This window comes from Neurospora hispaniola (genome assembly GCF_033458365.1).
Source record: "Neurospora hispaniola strain FGSC 10403 chromosome Unknown B0T23scaffold_2, whole genome shotgun sequence".
NCBI classification, from domain to species: Eukaryota; Fungi; Ascomycota; class Sordariomycetes; order Sordariales; family Sordariaceae; genus Neurospora; species Neurospora hispaniola.
The window spans coordinates 5,132,666-5,147,909 of NW_026944407.1; the positions used below are offsets into that span (position 1 = coordinate 5,132,666).

A 15,244-nucleotide genomic window follows, 5' to 3' on the forward strand; every position below is an offset into this window, starting at 1 on the left:
GGACAGACGACAGGGGTCTCTCTTTTCATTGGCCAACCTTGGACTGTGTACTGTGTATCTTGATGTTACAAGTAATTGTTCTCTTAGTCTTGGAACCCATTGTCATCCCTCTTTGCCATGCACAAAAGAGCCAACGTGTATGTGGCACAAACGGTAGGTTCTCACCTCAGCTTCCTCAGCTTGAACCTGTTATTGTGGTTGTTGGTCTTCCGGTGTAAATGTGTCAACATCGGAATGTCTTCACCGGCACCAAAACATGGGGCCATGGAAGCATCCTGTTGGTCAATTGTGTTGGAGTCGTTCATTTTAGCGCGTGTAGATTATGTGGGGCTTTCCGTTTCGACCACGAGCATGGCCATGCAGAGAGATGAACGCTTTCTCGCCAGTTGTTTGTCTCTGTTCGTCTGGTATGAACAATGGTGATGTTTGTGCGGTGAAATATATGCTACCTGTTTCGAGGTTTCCACCACCGCGTCTTCCAGAAGGTAAAGTGTTATTGTTCCGAGATCTCGATCTTTGTCGGATGGATCCGCATCAAATAAGTAACCATTCTGGCAACGGAGCTTTGCAGCTTCCGAGTATGGAAAGGCGAACACCTTCTGAAAAAGAAGTCTGGCTAACAGTTGAAGACATCTTAACCCGAGTCGGAGCCTTGATGGCCTCTTGGAGGTAAATTGGCAGGTCAGTTCTCGAGAGCCACGGATGTAAGTTCTTGATGGCGCCTCAAAGTGTAGCAAAGAGCCGGCTGAAACTTTGAACGAACTCTTCAAATTCATTCGAGTTCCCTCGGCTCAACCAACCCTTTGAATGAACTAATACTGTGGCTTCGTCCGTTTCAATATCCGTCCCATTTAGGCTCATCTCGCCAGTCTTAATCTCGAAGAACTTCAACTGCGATACATATTTACACGGTGACAAGTAGGATCCGCACGGCAGAAGCTCCCGACACTACCTATCCATAGCGCCATTCTTCCCGCATCCCAGTCCTCTACCTAAACTGGGGGCGGGACCACAATTTTTTTATTTCTTGGCGCTAAACTTGGGTTGCTCCCGTCCGCGCACGTCAACGGCCGCTATCGAAATCAATCGCGAAATCGACCCCTCCGCTCCGTGCCTGAAGGGACCCGACCCAAAGCCCGCGCCGCGATTCCCAACTCCGCGACCCTTCCCCGTTCCCCGCCGTCCGTCTGGTAACAATTCACGACACATCCCCAGCCAGAGTTTTGCTTGGTACCCTCGGCCAGCCCCGATCCCATCGCCAAAATGTGTTCTCCCACCACCACCCCCGAAAACAACAACGACCACCTAGTCCAATCCTCCGACCCGAACCACCCCGCCAACCTCATCCCCGCCCTCTGCGCCAAGTTCTGGACTCTCGGCTGGGTGACCGGCACAGGCGGCGGCGCCTCCATCCGATCCGATGACCTCGTCTACCTCGCCCCCTCGGGCGTCCAAAAGGAGCTCATGAAGCCCGACGACATCTACGTCCTGTCCTTAGCCGCCCAGGCACAATCGCTCGACAAGCGCCAACGCGTCTACCTCCGCTCGCCAGCCAACTACAAGCCCTCGCAGTGCACGCCCTTGTTTCTGGCGGCGTTCACCAAGCGCAATGCGGGCTGTTGTATCCATACGCACTCGCATTGGGCGGTGCTGGTTACGTTGATTCTGGAGACGCAGGGCGCGGGCAAGGACAAGGAGTTTATGATCAACAATATTGAGCAGATCAAGGGGTTCGGAAAGGGGTTTGGCAAGAGTGGGAATTTGGGATATCATGATACGTTGAAGATCCCGGTGATTGAGAATACGGCGCATGAGGAGGACTTGACGGAGTTTTTGGAGGAGGCTATGGATAAGTACCCGGATACGTATGCGGTGTTGGTGAGGAGGCATGGTGTCTATGTGTGGGGGGAGAATGTGCACAAGGCCAAGACCATGTGCGAGAGGTATGTCCTTTTTCTCGTGTCTGTGTTTGCCTATTGTTGTTGTCTGACCGTAAGCTAACCGTGGGATCTGTGTGACAAACAGCTTGGACTACCTCTTCCAACTGGCCGTCGAGATGAAGAAGCTCGGTCTTCCTTGGGTAACCGATATCGAGCCTACCGTTCCTACGAGGAAGTAAACAACAACCTAGTGATACCAAAAAACCAAAGAAGCAAAAAACACTCGATCAAACCCATACACAAGTTCAGCTCAGATGTGTATCCACAAAGTAATTCAAACCGCTGTGCTTTATATACTACAATACCGCTCGTCACCACTTCCTTTCAACTTTTATCCCAAGTTTCCAAGGAAGGTGATATCAAACACAGACAGACCCAAACCGCCGCAGATGCAGCAAGAAACCCCATTAAATCCATCAGTCATCCATCCCGAGCCATCATCATCATGCATCCAAACCATATATAACCATCAATCCATAGCCATAACAATCCCATCCGCTCATTCCATCGTGTCAGCCCATAGCCATAACCATCACATCAAATCATACATTCCATCCAAAGCCATCAATCATCCCACCCACCCCAACTCATGTTCTCATAATCTCACATCCCTTAAAGCAAAGCCGCCGCCGCCCAAAGGAAGCCACCCAACCCGCCCACAGCCCCAGCAGCCCGTCCCGCTGCACCACCCGCACTCCTCGTGCTCTCCACCAACGCCGTGCTGGTATCACCCTTGTTGTCATCATCACTTCCAGAAGTCTCCGTAGGCTCAGCACCACTAGCCGCGCTAGTGCTCGTGATTGTCGTGGTAAACGATCCGCTGACCATGGTGCTGACTACTACGACGTTGGTCTTGGTCACGCCCGTGGTACCAGAATCAGAAAGAGCGGTACCGGTGGGGTTGGCGACGACAACGCCCGCGGCGCCCGTGGTGGCAGTGAAGTAGTGCTGGCTGATGCAACCTTCTACGCAGGATTGGTAGGCGGCGTTGTCGGCGTCGGTGCCGCTGCCTTTGGGGCAGGCGGTTACGCAGTCGTTGGTTGCGTTGACCTGGAGGAAAAAAAGAGTTAGTGTGTGTTGGGTGTGTGTGTGTGTGTTGGCGAAAGATTGGTGGAGCTGAGGGTTGTTGAAAGTGGTGAAAGAGAGTGACAGGTGAAGAGAGAAAGAGTGAGGAGGTAAGTAGGTTAGTAACGTACATCCGAATCAGAAGGGTTAGGAACAGCAATGCACTTGCTCGTGCAAGAAACGTCGCCGGCGTCGCAGGCCTCTATGCACTTGGTGATGGCGGCCTGCTCCGAGTTGACAGGGTACGAAGCCGACGTGGTGGCGTTTTGGGCGCTCGCCGTGAGGGCGAAGAGGCCGGTGAGGATGAGAGGTGTGAAGCGCATTTTCGTGTCTTTTGTTTTTGTTTCGGTTCGTATTAGATATTAAAGCGAAGGTATTCCGATATCTTATATCGTCGTCGTGTTATGCAAACAGCAAATCTCAACAAGCGCGAGTGTGAGAGCGAGTGTGTGTCGTCGGTTGTCAGTACGCGTATCTTACTTGGATGGAAACAAAACAAAACAAAAAGTTCTGAGGAGAGGAAGAGAGAGAAAAGGAAAAAGGGAAGGGAGGAGGAGGGAGGTGGAGGTTATATGTTTTGTCATATAAATAGCAGCTGTCGGAGTCTTCCACTGGGAAGGGAAGGGAAGGGAAGGGAATGGACTCACTCATACGACATGACATGGCTGCGTGGAGTGTGGACAAGAACCAACGGACAGACACACACACACACATGCAAAGCCACCCACGGGCACCACTTCCCTAGCTAGCTCCAGTCCTCTAGTCTCCATTTTCCATGTTACGGACCTTCTTCTCCATTCACGCCGTAGCAACCAGAACCTACCGTAGCTTACCGTCAAGCACCACTTGGACAATTCATCGATCCATTTGATATCCCTGCCTGAGCACACTCGATTCGGTTATACCCTTTCGTAGCATAACAGCTAAAGGTCGGAATACTAGGATAGAACATGAGGTGGCCAGGGAAAGAGAAAAAAAACAAGGTCACGATACCTTGGGTACCTGCCTGCCTGCCTAGCTGACTTGTCGTCGTCGTTGCAAAGTTGGAAACATGTTTGGTGGGTAATTTCCACTGACTTCTCTTCTCCAGTCTGTCTTGGACTTGCTCGATGGGCGCTGCTGTGGTGTGTGTCTCCACTGACAGTCTTTCCCCCACAAATGTCCACAGACACGAAGGCAGGGGACAGGGGACAGGGGACAGGGGGGGGGGGGGGTGCCTGGTCTGAGCGGCGGCAGCGAGCCAGCGAGCCCTTTGAGTGGTGGACGGCATCAGATGGGACATGGGAGTACCATAGTAGAGACAAACACCACGTACTGATCTCCACGAGAGCAATGGATGCGCCTCGAAAGTGGATATGTTGTGCTGTGTTGTGTCGTTGTTAAAGACGTTCGAACCTCTCTGCTGTGCTGTCGTGTCAGTCCTCCCAACCCGGTTCAAGCGTTGGTTGTGTGTTTGTGTGAGCTCGCGAAATAAGGACAGACAGACACGGCAGAGCGAGAAGAGATTGATTGTCTGATGTTTTTGCCGGTGGTTCAATGTCATCCCTTCCGTTCCCACGATGATCCCTTTGCTGTTCATTCCCTTACGAGCACAGACGTTCTTGTTTGCGTCTGCATATCGTTAAAAGCACTCAGTTATACCATCTCTAATTACCGGTCACAGGGATATATATGTACAATCTTGGTCAGAACTTTATGCACTTCGCTTGACTTGGCGGGTGTTGTAACCAAAATAAAATTACTTGCTTGCTGCCACCTACCACATCCAGCCATCGTTCCTTTGTCCAAAATACCTATCTGTCAGTGCGATGGTGGTGGTAGTGGTGCCCTGGGTAGGTGGTATCCATCGAGCCATCCTCCCGTCCCAGGTCCCGTCGCAGGAGACGCCCGGGCTTGGACAGTGCCAGTGCCAGTGCCGAGACGAGGAGGAAAAGCTGAGGGAAGTGACGACTGACGAGAGGACAAAAAAAAGAGTGGGCGTGGTGCTACTATTCTTCCCGATTCGGTAATCCCATTCAGGGCAGTGACCAATCAAAACTGAGACAGAGTTTCGGAGTTTTTAGTGTAGTTGCAATTCGTGTCGGTTGTTGTTTGACGCTGGGCCACGCGCTCTGCTCTGCTCTCTCTCTCTCTCTCTCTCTCTCTCTCTCTATCTCTCTCTCAGCTTCCTTTCTTTTCCATTGTGTTCCTCTTTTTCTTTCTTTACAAAAGTTGGAAAATGACGGATTTCGACACTCACGATATTGGACTTGTTTCGAGATCAAGTAAGCAGGACCAATGGAAGCGATTGCGCAAAACTTCAATTTGATAAAAAAAAAAAAAAAAACTTCAGTTGACAGGACAGACCGCGCGGGGCGGGCCGAGGAGTGCCCGTCCAAAGTGGAAGGAATGGAACGGACGATGCGCCGCACTGCGCTGCACTGCACTGCACAGCGAGTGTCCTGCACACACACTGAAAAAGAAAAGAAGAAGTGACTGGAAGATGCACGCCTCACTGCAAATCCAAATCCATCAAATCTGTCCAAGCCAGCCACCACCCCGCCCCCGGACCGCTCAGCGCAAGCCACTGCATGACCATGATCAATGTGACTGACTGACTGACTGACTGACACAGATGGAAGGCTGGGACTGGGAGGGTGGGTGATCAGCATCGTCCTCGCTTGGCTTCGCTAGGTGGTAGTTTAAGTTGTTTGTTGGCTTGGATTTGAATGTGAGGCGGTCGCTGGAGAGAGAAGTGAAACACTCACTTCCTTACCAACCTCCAGCTTCTGTCAACGGCCTCCAACATCCAATTCACCACAAAAGAGAGAGAGGCTGGTTCCATAAATAGACGAAGACAGAAGAAATCAAGCAAGGTGGTAAAAATCTTGGAGGTTACCTTGGTTGGTTGTTAAGTTCAGTTGACCCGAAAACGCGGCACGCCTTGACCGTCGTTACCTTAGATATGTAACGCTCACACACACACACACACACACACAGACACCGCATCGAATCGCATCGTGAACAACCTTTTTTTTTTTTTTTGCTCCTTCGTAGAGGTAGTAGGTCCGGCCCAGGCAGGCCCTGTGACAAGTCGCGCAAGGTAGATAAATCTTGAAAAGTTACCTACGTACGTACCTAGCTTGTGTTCGTTCAAACTTTATTGACTTAATTTTCCGTAGTACTTTGTACATACATCATCTTGTATATACACCTTGTGGTATGTATACACCAAAATCAAATTGACATGAAACTACACGCGCCTCTCCCGAGGTCCCCGAGCCCCCAAGGCCGACCGACCTGAAAAGTCTTGTGCTTGTGCAGCTTCGTCGTGCCCCGTGTGTATGTACTACATACCTAGTACACTACATAATCCGGAAATAACCAGAGCTTCCTATATAGCCACACGTTTTAGGTATACGAGGGACTTCCTAGCCAACCAACCAACGATATGCAACCGTTTTCCACTATCTGATGACCACTTTGCCTCTTTGCTGCTGCTGCTGCTGCTGCTGCTGGGACGCATCCACTAGCATCTGAGCTATGTAAAAACCAGGACGATGAGGCTTTGATCTTTTCTTCAATGTACGAAGGGTCCTTTTTTTTGCCTCAATGCATGCATGCAGGCATGCATGGAAATAAATACGAGGTCACGACTAGTCTAGAAGTTTGTTGGAGCTTTGGTGCAGGTCAGGGTTAAAGGGAAGGGCCGTTACCAGATCAACGGGACAGTCATCAGATCGATGTCCACTTGCGTGATTTTTTTCTGAATTATGGTTATTTTTAGAATTTACAAAAGCCCAAAAAATGCCATCGATAGTACATACATTACGAGCATGTCGGTCCATCGAGCGATGCGAGGAGTAGATGAGGTGTGAATAGCCTCCTCAACTGTGGTACCTCCCTCCTTCTCACTTTCCGTACACCTCTGTCGGCATATAATTCGTTAGCGTGGTACCGCCACTCTACAATATTCAGGGCATTGGAGGTGAGTAAAGTGGGCATCTTTTGTAAGGAGAATTAAGTTATTGCCACTACCTCAATTCACCGCGCTAACGTTTTAAATGCCGGAGGAGGTGTAAAAGTCCTTGCATTAACCCTAACCCTCATCCACACTCCCATCTCCCATATCGCAGTCCTCACCATCACCACCATCACCACCACCACACTACTTACTGTGAGGTACCCATCACCACGGCACCTCCCCCTCCTTATCCCTAAACGTCCCCGTCTTCTCTCCTTGCTCCTGCACAACCCTCACCACCGTCTCCGCCGCCTCCCAAGGCTCCTGCTTTCCCCTGAAACTATCCAACCCCCCCGCCGTCTTCGACGTATACCCCGGACAAACTACATTGACTTTCCACTTTTTAGTCTCCTGCCCTCCCTTCGTGTCTCCTAGTATCTTGACTTCCTTTGCATTCTCCAATCTCCACGCCAAGTGCTTAGCATACATATTCAACGCCGCCTTACTAGCGCTGAATTCCGTATATTTGCTCGTGACGTTATCCAAGTCGAGACTGCTGCGACTGTTGGCGGCCTCGTCATGGTTGTTGTTGAAAGTGTAGGGTATGGATCCCAGCCCGGAGCTGACAAAGATGATTTTGCTTTCTGGTTTTTGGGACGCAGATAGTAAAGGGAGGAGTGCGTCGGTCAGGAGCGCGGGGCCGATGAGGTTCGTGTCGAGGATGGAATGCCAGTTCTCTCTTGCCCTCTCGGGCGCACGTGGGTCGGTGACGTTGGTGTGCAGAAAAGAAGAGGAGATGGCGGCGCTGTGGACGAGGGTGTCGAGGTGGCCATGTTTGGCGGCGATGTGGGCGGCGGCGGCGGCGGCGGAGATGGTGGAGGTGTCGGAGGTTAGGTCGAGATTCAGAAATTCAAACGTGGTGGAGGCGTGGAGGTTGGGCAGGGAGCGCAGGATGGTGATGGCGGACTCGACCGAGGAGGGGCGGCGGCCGCAGAGAATGATGTGGTAATCTTGGTCGGGGGAGGTGCTGAGGTGTTTGGCGGTTTCGAAGCCGATGCCGCGGGTGGCGCCGGTGATGAGGACAATGGTTTTGGAATCGGCGGCGGCGACGGTGGTCATGATGCGTGCTTTTGGGGGTGTACCCGCTGCTGCAAAATGTTCGATTGTGGATGGGGAGGTGAGCAGGTCGTTGTTAGCGATGTGTCCTCGGGTGCTGCTGTTTCGTCGTCGTCTTTGATGCTGTTCGTCTGATCATCGTGAGGTTTCATACCGCCCGCACGTCATGGCGACGTAGCCGTGGGCGTGAACCTTTTCAAAGCTGGCAAACCCGGTCCCGATATTCGTCCCGCAAACACCGATGAGATGGCTGTATAACAATCGCCCGCGTTCAACGGGGTCGAGTATTTGGCATTTCGCCATACCTCCCGTCGTCGATCGGTCGATTTGGTGGTGTTGAGTGACGTCCTGGAGATAAAGCTTCCGCCAACGCCCAAGTTCCGTGATCGTCCAATGTCGACAAGCGTAAGCCCATTACCCCTCATTGTTTGTAGACAGGTCATTCATCCATGGTGGCAGCCTCAAACCAATTCAGCATCCCCCTTTTCCACCAACCCCTTTGCATCTGACCACCTCAAAATGACAATATCCCCCTCTTTGCCCGTGAGCACACCATCGACGTCGACTCCGTGACACTCAATCTCCGCGTCCTTCAACAAGCGAATGAACACGGCCGAGTCGAGGTCAGGACTGTCAATCATGCTGATATTTCCCGCCGTGTCGTTCAAATTTTGCATTGCGGGCGGGAACGTCCCCAGGAAAGAGTTAAGGTAGTGGTTGTGCAACAAGAGCTGGTGTCTTCGCGCGTACGCCTCTTCGATTTGCGACATGCGTGTTCGGAGGTTATCGTTGGAGATGTAGTGGAGGAGGTGTTTGTCGATCTACCCAATTCTCAGGTGTCAGTATTCTCCTGAGTTACCTAGCAAGTAAAGAGCTTCGTGGGGGGGGGGGGGGGGGGGGGGGCATACCTTTGCGATCCTCGTCCTCAAAAACGACCTAACCAAGTACTTGAACCTCTCCAACTCGGTCTGGATGACAATCAGGGCGAAATTGGTCTTGGGGTCCATGTCGCCCGTCATCTCCTCCACTTTTTCTATCTGCCGCTTGATCTTGTCGTTGATGCGCTCGAACAGCCCGTTGGAGGGCCAGGGAAGCAGTTCGGGTGTCGAGCGCTCGGCGACCCAGGCGCGCGTCAGGTCTTGCAGGTCGCGCGTTTCCTGCGGGATCTGGTGCGAGACGGGGTCGACTTCGCGGAGGATGTCGTCGATATCCATTGTGGCTTATGGATTGGAGGTGAATTGCGGTGGATTGGGTTGTGAGGCGGGCGCAATGGGCGGATGAAGAGGGAAAAGGGAGGGAGGAGGAGGAGAACAGAGAGTTGTCGCATTTTTCGTGACGGGGATTTCCATCTCAGGTGTGGAAATTCCCTTAGGTTCAGGCCTCGAACGCGGGGCAGATCCCACCCCGGATTTTTAGGGGCTCGGCGGGCTGTTACGGCGATCATCCAGTGGAGCGGTCCTTCCCGCTTTTAGCCTTTTAGTGACGTCCATGTCCGCTGCGTCCCCTACAACTTTAACAGTTGGTGCAGGGGTCTTATTGGGGTGCCCCTGAGTTCATGTAAACAGCGACACGGCGGGCATAAGAACGACGGCAGCGTATCGTAGCTTGAGGCTTAGGTTTAGACTTGATGATTGAAACATCCTGTGATATCATTGAGTTATCAAAATATAGCAGCCTTCGAGTTGCAAATGATGCCTTTCCTTTCCCCCCATCCAGCTCCTGTCAAATTACGCCAATAATCGCTACCACCAGAGTGTGTGAGTGTCAAGTCATTTTGTTGGTGAAGACTGAGAATCTTCAGGACCCCAGTCGGAATCTGAGGCTCTTGGGGAGTACATAAACTTGTACATGTGAGCCTCGTCGGGAGGTGGATCGCCTGGCGACATCTCACCAGCGCTACTTGATGTTGGGGTAAGCACCGTTGTGCCGTCGGATGACGAGTCCTCGTCTGTGTCAACCCCCACCGCCGATTCCGAGTTCAATATTGACGTCTCGACATTATCCATGTTTCTTTGAAGGGCTCCCTCAGTACTGGGTACTGTCTTCTGGTCCAAGGGTCCTGTATTCTCAGTCATTTGCCTGCTTTTCCTCCGAGCGGCAATAGACTGCCCTCCAAGATTGCTAAGGTCAGGGATAGGTTTGGATTGACACAGCGAAATCGTGTCCAGACCTATCACAACCTCTGTACCATTAAACTGTCTCTCCCTGGTTTCTTCTGCCGTGTGAATATCGGTCGGGTTGTCGTTGACTTTGTCTCCTTCTCGATCTGCCTCTTTTCCCTCACCACAGCGCTTCCCCTCGTCCTTGACTGATTCGTCCTTGACAATCTTCAATTCATCATCTGTCCAAATCTCTCTCGATATCACGTCATCCTCTTCCTCCGTATCCTTGTCATGTAGACATACTCCGTCCCTGACCGCGACTTTTTCGTCCAATTTGGCCATGAAATCCACCAAGTACCCCTGCATTCCTGCTCTTTCATCCATTGTTTTCATGTCGTCCATGTTCCTGGGTTTCTTGATCCTCACTCGTCTTGTCGTCCCAGTCGGTAGTCCTGCGCCTTTTCCACTCGCCATCCGCTCACAGTCTCCTAACCGCCGCCTCAAGAACCATTCAACCGAGTGACGGCCATGGCCACTCGTTTTGAATCTCTTTAATGCCTCCTTCAGCATTGCATCCCATTTGTCGACATCTTCGGAGTCTCCTTCACTCTCTTCTTTGTTTTCGGTCGGTAGGGTTGCGAGAGGTTGTGGGGCGGTGGACGACGAGCTTGACAAAAGGCCTGTTCTCAAGAGCCAAAAGTCTTCCCTGGAGCGATATATTGTGCAGGCGCGGTTGTGAGGGTAGTAGAGGGTGACTTCGTAAAGCGGAGACTCGTCTTTATGGGTTTTGGATTCTGACTTGGGCTTGTCCTCGCGCTGGGGTTGAGAGTCCGAGTCTGGCGTGGAGTTGTGCTGAGGTCGAACAAGAGTGGCGATCGGCAGTGTTCGGGTGCCGTTGTAGCAGTTGTGGTTTTTCTGCGTGTGTAGCTGTGGCTTGAGCCTTGTCTTGGAACGAGATTCCGGTGTCTTGGAGGTTCCCTCCAGGTCGGGCAAGAACATTAGTGGGACCAGCATGTTGCTTCTCGCGTAGTCTGTGGTTGTTGGTTTTGAAAGGAGGTGAAGGATATCTCAGGATAGATATTTGAAGGTGGCCGAATCGGGTATTAAGATTAGAACATGGGGTGGGTTTCCAAGAATAAGCTCGCTTGGGGGAAGCGAAAAGAGGCAAGAAGAAAAAGAGCGAAAATAAACCTCAGTGTAACAGCGATGATATAAGTATATGCGGATATCGCATGTGTCGTGCAAAACCAGCAATCAGCTAGTTTTGGGACTTGATCACCAGATCCATGCCGTGATGTGTGCTAGAACAAGGCTTCGTTCCAACCGGGAGTGGTTCCCGGATGGTTTGCTGGCAACACAAGCGGTATCAAGAGCAAACCGTAAGGTGGCACAGCATACCTAGGTAAGGTTCAGGTGGCTTCACAAAGAGCGTGTCTCGCAAGGCTGCTTGATCTGACGAACCAGAAGCGGCCAACGGGGACGGTTTGGCACGGTAGAGCTGACATATTCACCTGAAACGAACTATTTGGCTAGAGCGACGCTGACTATGCCCCATGAGGGTCACTGTGATTCGTGGTAACCAGAGACCGATGATACCGCCTTTTTCCCGCCATTCAGTAGATTGAGCGAGCATTGGTCCAATCATGGATTCCCGATTGGTGTGTCTTTAACAGGCCAGTCGGTGGTGTGGGAGACGATGTCGTCAAGTGGAACGGTGTCGAGTTGCTTATTGCGGCTCGGGGTTCCATTGATACCTAGTCCATGGTTGACGGGGATTCATTTCGGTAAAGGGTCCGTCAGACAAATTGGGGGTTCTGAGGGATGTTGAAGCACAGGATGGTGGTGTTGAGATGTTCTGGACTTGTGATGTTGAAGTTGAAACAAAACAAAAGAGAAAACGATGGAGGGCCGTTTGTTGCGTTGAGTGGCAGGCAGCGGACTCACCATCAACAAAATCGGGTATAGCGTATTCCTACTCCAACACCCCAACCCCTGCCCCCTCTGAAACACCACCTATGGAGCTCTTCCTTGCAGTTTAATGCGACTTGAGCACATGGGGCCGTGCAACCCCGCAACTCCAGGCCCCCGAGTACGTACCATCAACTACCGCTATCAAGGGAATCAATCCGTTGCCCGGCTCTCCGTGTGAGTGATAACACCATGATACGTCTGTTTTGTTCCACAATCACAAAGATCTGTTGAACATGATCACCGACTTCGACATGGGTTGTCCGATGTTTATCTGTGTACTGAGGCTCAAAAGGAACCAACATAATGGTGCAGAGGGAGTGTTGCTAGGGCGTCCAATCAAGGAACCTCTTACTAATGCAGCACGAGGGCTCACAAGCATGTTGCCTGTGCCTGCGTGATCACTAGCAGATGCGTTCTGAGAAATGTGATTCTGATTGGAAAAAGATTTCTCTCAACGTTGTGGTCAACAACACCAAGGTCGTTTCGACTTGACATTCACCACCACCACAAGCAGCTTGCTTTTCCATCGAATCTTGTTTAGTAGAGATTGCTGATTTCAAATGGAATTTCCCTCATGTCCATACACTACCATACCTTCTTAAGCAGTTATGAACGAGCAGATCAGATAGTGAGGTGTTGTCTGCGCCTTCGGACCCAAGCTCCCAGCAAAGGGAGCGAAAGTGGAAAGTGGACTGCCCTGGTGGACCCCTACCTACCTACCTCTATGTATGCATCCCATCCCTGCCAACCTTTGCATTGAGGTTGCCCTCTCTTCCATCCTTCACTTCACGTCCGTCGTTTCCTTTGCACCTGCCCCAACATTGAACTCCAGCTTTGTTTTTCTGCTTTCACTTTCTCCCTTTGATTGATTCGCGGAGCTCTTCAACTTCTTGTTGACATTCGTCAAAATCCCAATCCTCCCCTCTCCCTCCGCATCAACAAACAGCTTTTGACCAAGGTCCTTGCTTTCTTGGTCAGCTTCTGTTTACTGTCACAGCTATCTTTTTGCGCATCGCATTGGATCAAAACATCGTCGCGCTGTCATCCTTTCCTCAGCAAGACTCAACATTGCCAACTGCAGCCATGTCATTGCAGGACACATACAAGAGGTTCCTCGGTTCGCCGAACGCCGCGGCGCTCTCGGACGACGCCTCTCTACACTACATCACAACCACCACCAGCGTTGCCGGCGCATCCAACATCACCAAGCATCTCTCGACCGTTGCCAACCAGGTGAAGAAGGAGAAGGAGACTGTTCTATATGCCATTGAAGGCCAAGATGCCCTCGCCCTGGAAGTCAACACCTCCCTCGAATTCCTCATTACCGGAGGCCCCTACCTCCCTGGTCTGGAAGATAACTACGTTGCCGATCGCAAGGTCAACTTTACTATTGTCAGTTACCCAAACTTCCCCCTCATAAATTTCAGCCAAGTGCTAACCCCGCGGCTTGACAGTTCCACATCGTAACCTTCAACGGCGACGGCAAGATTACACAAATCCGACAGAGCTGGGACCAAGGCTCGCTTCTTAAGCAAGTCGAGGTTATTGGTAGGTCCGGTCGCAACTGGCCAATTCGCGACAGCAAGGATCAGATCAGCCTCATCACAAGATGCATCAAGGAAGGTGGCACGCCCGCTACCGACAACCAAGGCTCCACGAGCACCCGTCCCAAGGTCACCAACGCCATGCGCGATCCCCATGCGTCGCTTTCTCTGTTCGCTTCTCGTGAAGAGGTCGCAACCCCACCAGAGCCCGTTGTCTCTCCCTATGCTGGAAGCAAGCCACGCCAACGCACCTTTGAGGAGATTCTTGGAGATGAGCCAGTTGAGGACCCCACCTCGCCCACTACTGACCGGAGTCGTTCAATGACTCCCGGCGTTGCCCCTAAGGCTGGTGCCGCAAAGCACTTCCAGCCTATCCGTCTCTTCGAGACTGACGAGAATATGCCCGAAGTACCCGATACACCTCAGTCAATCTACTCGGTTCAGCGCAAGGTGAAGCCCGATCCGACAAAGTACAAGCACTTCGACTTTGCCGACGGTTCCGATCCCGCCGACGCACCCCAGCCTGGTGTTCCCTTCGACAAGAAGCCCAAGACCAAGCATGACAGCCAGTGGTCTTTCGATGACTTTACCTCCCCCGAGAGGCCAGCTCCTACCCGTACCATTGTCAAAAGTTTCCTTGGCAGCGTTGACGACGAAGATTACCAAGGCCCTTCGACTCCGCAAAACAAGGCACCACCGCGTAAGCTGCGCCGTGATGACGAGACTCACTTCAGTGTTGGCAACGACGGCCCATCTCCCGAGATTCAGAAGAACAACCGCGGCGCTGGCACAAACACAGCCTCGCACTTGTATGACGACAACCTCTTGAAAGCTGATGGCAGTGCTCCATCGCCGGTTGGGAAGAGCAACCGCGGCGCTGGCACAAACGCAGCCTCGCACTTGTATGACGACGACCTCATTAAGGCTGATGGTAGTGCGCCATCACCTGCGCCTCGTGCGCTGAGCAACATCACCAACGCCAAAAACAGGGAGAAGCACTTTGAGCCTCACTTTGAGATCTCGGACGAATCCCCTCAGGCTGAGAAGGGTGCCAACGGTCGCTCCAAGGCCAGCGAGAATCGCCAAGCGGCCCAACGTGGACTGGAAAGTCACTGGTCCATCGAGAACGAATCACCCGTACAAAGAAAGGAGAATTCCAACACGGGCATTACCATTGCAGGTGATGGTATGGGCAGCAGAAAGGGATTTGAGGCTAGCACCGCTGTCAACAAGGGCATCACTATCGCCGGAGATGGCATGGGCGGCAAGAAGGGAACGCAGCGTAACTGGCTTACTGAGGAGGAGGAACCTCAGGACCTGCACCTTCAAAACCGAAATCCCGGCAAGAAGCAGACCTTGAAGTCTGACAACTTTTGGGACTTCTAAGTGGTCCTGTTTGTGAAGGAGAAGAGTGGGAACTTGAGGGTTTTCGTTTAGTATACTGTCGTCATTTTGTTTTCTCGCACTTGATATCACCTGCTGTTTTCGTTTTTGTTTTTATTTCACTTCTTCGAGGAGGAGGAGGGATGTCGACCCAACTGCTCCTGGACCCCATGTTGGAGA

At 51.9% G+C, this 15,244-nt stretch overlaps 6 protein-coding genes across 6 annotated transcripts; 2 read left to right on the forward strand and 4 right to left on the reverse strand.

Annotated features, from left to right (window-relative positions):
• Positions 1 to 1,069: 1,069 nt before the first annotated feature.
• B0T23DRAFT_99189 (Methylthioribulose-1-phosphate dehydratase) lies at positions 1,070 to 2,468 on the forward strand. The gene is made up of 2 exons (XM_062842106.1): positions 1,070 to 1,943; positions 2,026 to 2,468. Exons 1-2 carry the CDS (start codon positions 1,264 to 1,266, stop codon positions 2,117 to 2,119), a joined length of 774 nt encoding a protein of 257 aa, XP_062696272.1. The 5' UTR covers positions 1,070 to 1,263; the 3' UTR covers positions 2,120 to 2,468.
• An 84-nt stretch (positions 2,469 to 2,552) lies between these two features.
• Positions 2,553 to 3,797, reverse strand: B0T23DRAFT_439175 (uncharacterized protein; the record flags this gene model as incomplete). The annotated part of the gene is made up of 2 exons (XM_062840679.1): positions 3,137 to 3,797; positions 2,553 to 2,990 (listed from the first exon to the last, which is right to left on the reverse strand). The coding sequence occupies exons 1-2, from the start codon at positions 3,326 to 3,328 to the stop codon at positions 2,553 to 2,555; spliced, it is 630 nt and encodes a 209-aa protein (XP_062696273.1). The 5' UTR covers positions 3,329 to 3,797.
• A 3,293-nt stretch (positions 3,798 to 7,090) lies between these two features.
• Positions 7,091 to 8,296, reverse strand: B0T23DRAFT_99248 (uncharacterized protein). The gene has a single exon (XM_062842107.1). It carries the CDS (start codon positions 8,065 to 8,067, stop codon positions 7,174 to 7,176), a length of 894 nt encoding a protein of 297 aa, XP_062696274.1. The 5' UTR covers positions 8,068 to 8,296; the 3' UTR covers positions 7,091 to 7,173.
• Positions 8,297 to 8,525: 229 nt separating this feature from the next.
• On the reverse strand, positions 8,526 to 9,278 carry B0T23DRAFT_310154 (uncharacterized protein; the record flags this gene model as incomplete). Its single annotated transcript, XM_062834567.1, has 2 exons — positions 8,526 to 8,885; positions 8,973 to 9,278. 2 exons carry the CDS (start codon positions 9,276 to 9,278, stop codon positions 8,526 to 8,528), a joined length of 666 nt encoding a protein of 221 aa, XP_062696275.1.
• A 386-nt stretch (positions 9,279 to 9,664) lies between these two features.
• Positions 9,665 to 11,282, reverse strand: B0T23DRAFT_99257 (uncharacterized protein). The gene has a single exon (XM_062842108.1). It carries the CDS (start codon positions 11,178 to 11,180, stop codon positions 9,834 to 9,836), a length of 1,347 nt encoding a protein of 448 aa, XP_062696276.1. The 5' UTR covers positions 11,181 to 11,282; the 3' UTR covers positions 9,665 to 9,833.
• A 1,938-nt stretch (positions 11,283 to 13,220) lies between these two features.
• Positions 13,221 to 15,067, forward strand: B0T23DRAFT_311916 (uncharacterized protein; the record flags this gene model as incomplete). Its single annotated transcript, XM_062834659.1, has 2 exons — positions 13,221 to 13,529; positions 13,592 to 15,067. 2 exons carry the CDS (start codon positions 13,221 to 13,223, stop codon positions 15,065 to 15,067), a joined length of 1,785 nt encoding a protein of 594 aa, XP_062696277.1.
• Between the last annotated feature and the right edge of the window lie 177 nt (positions 15,068 to 15,244).

Excerpts from the sequence above, each read along its gene's own strand:
- B0T23DRAFT_99189 (XM_062842106.1), top strand. The coding sequence starts at position 1,264 with ATGTGTTCTCCCACCACCACCCCCGAAAACAACAACGACCACCTAGTC. Across the intron at positions 1,944-2,025 it reads GCCAAGACCATGTGCGAGAG|CTTGGACTACCTCTTCCAAC; the intron begins GTATGTCCTTTT and ends TGTGACAAACAG.
- B0T23DRAFT_99248 (XM_062842107.1), bottom strand. The coding sequence starts at position 8,067 with ATGACCACCGTCGCCGCCGCCGATTCCAAAACCATTGTCCTCATCACC.
- B0T23DRAFT_99257 (XM_062842108.1), bottom strand. The coding sequence starts at position 11,180 with ATGCTGGTCCCACTAATGTTCTTGCCCGACCTGGAGGGAACCTCCAAG.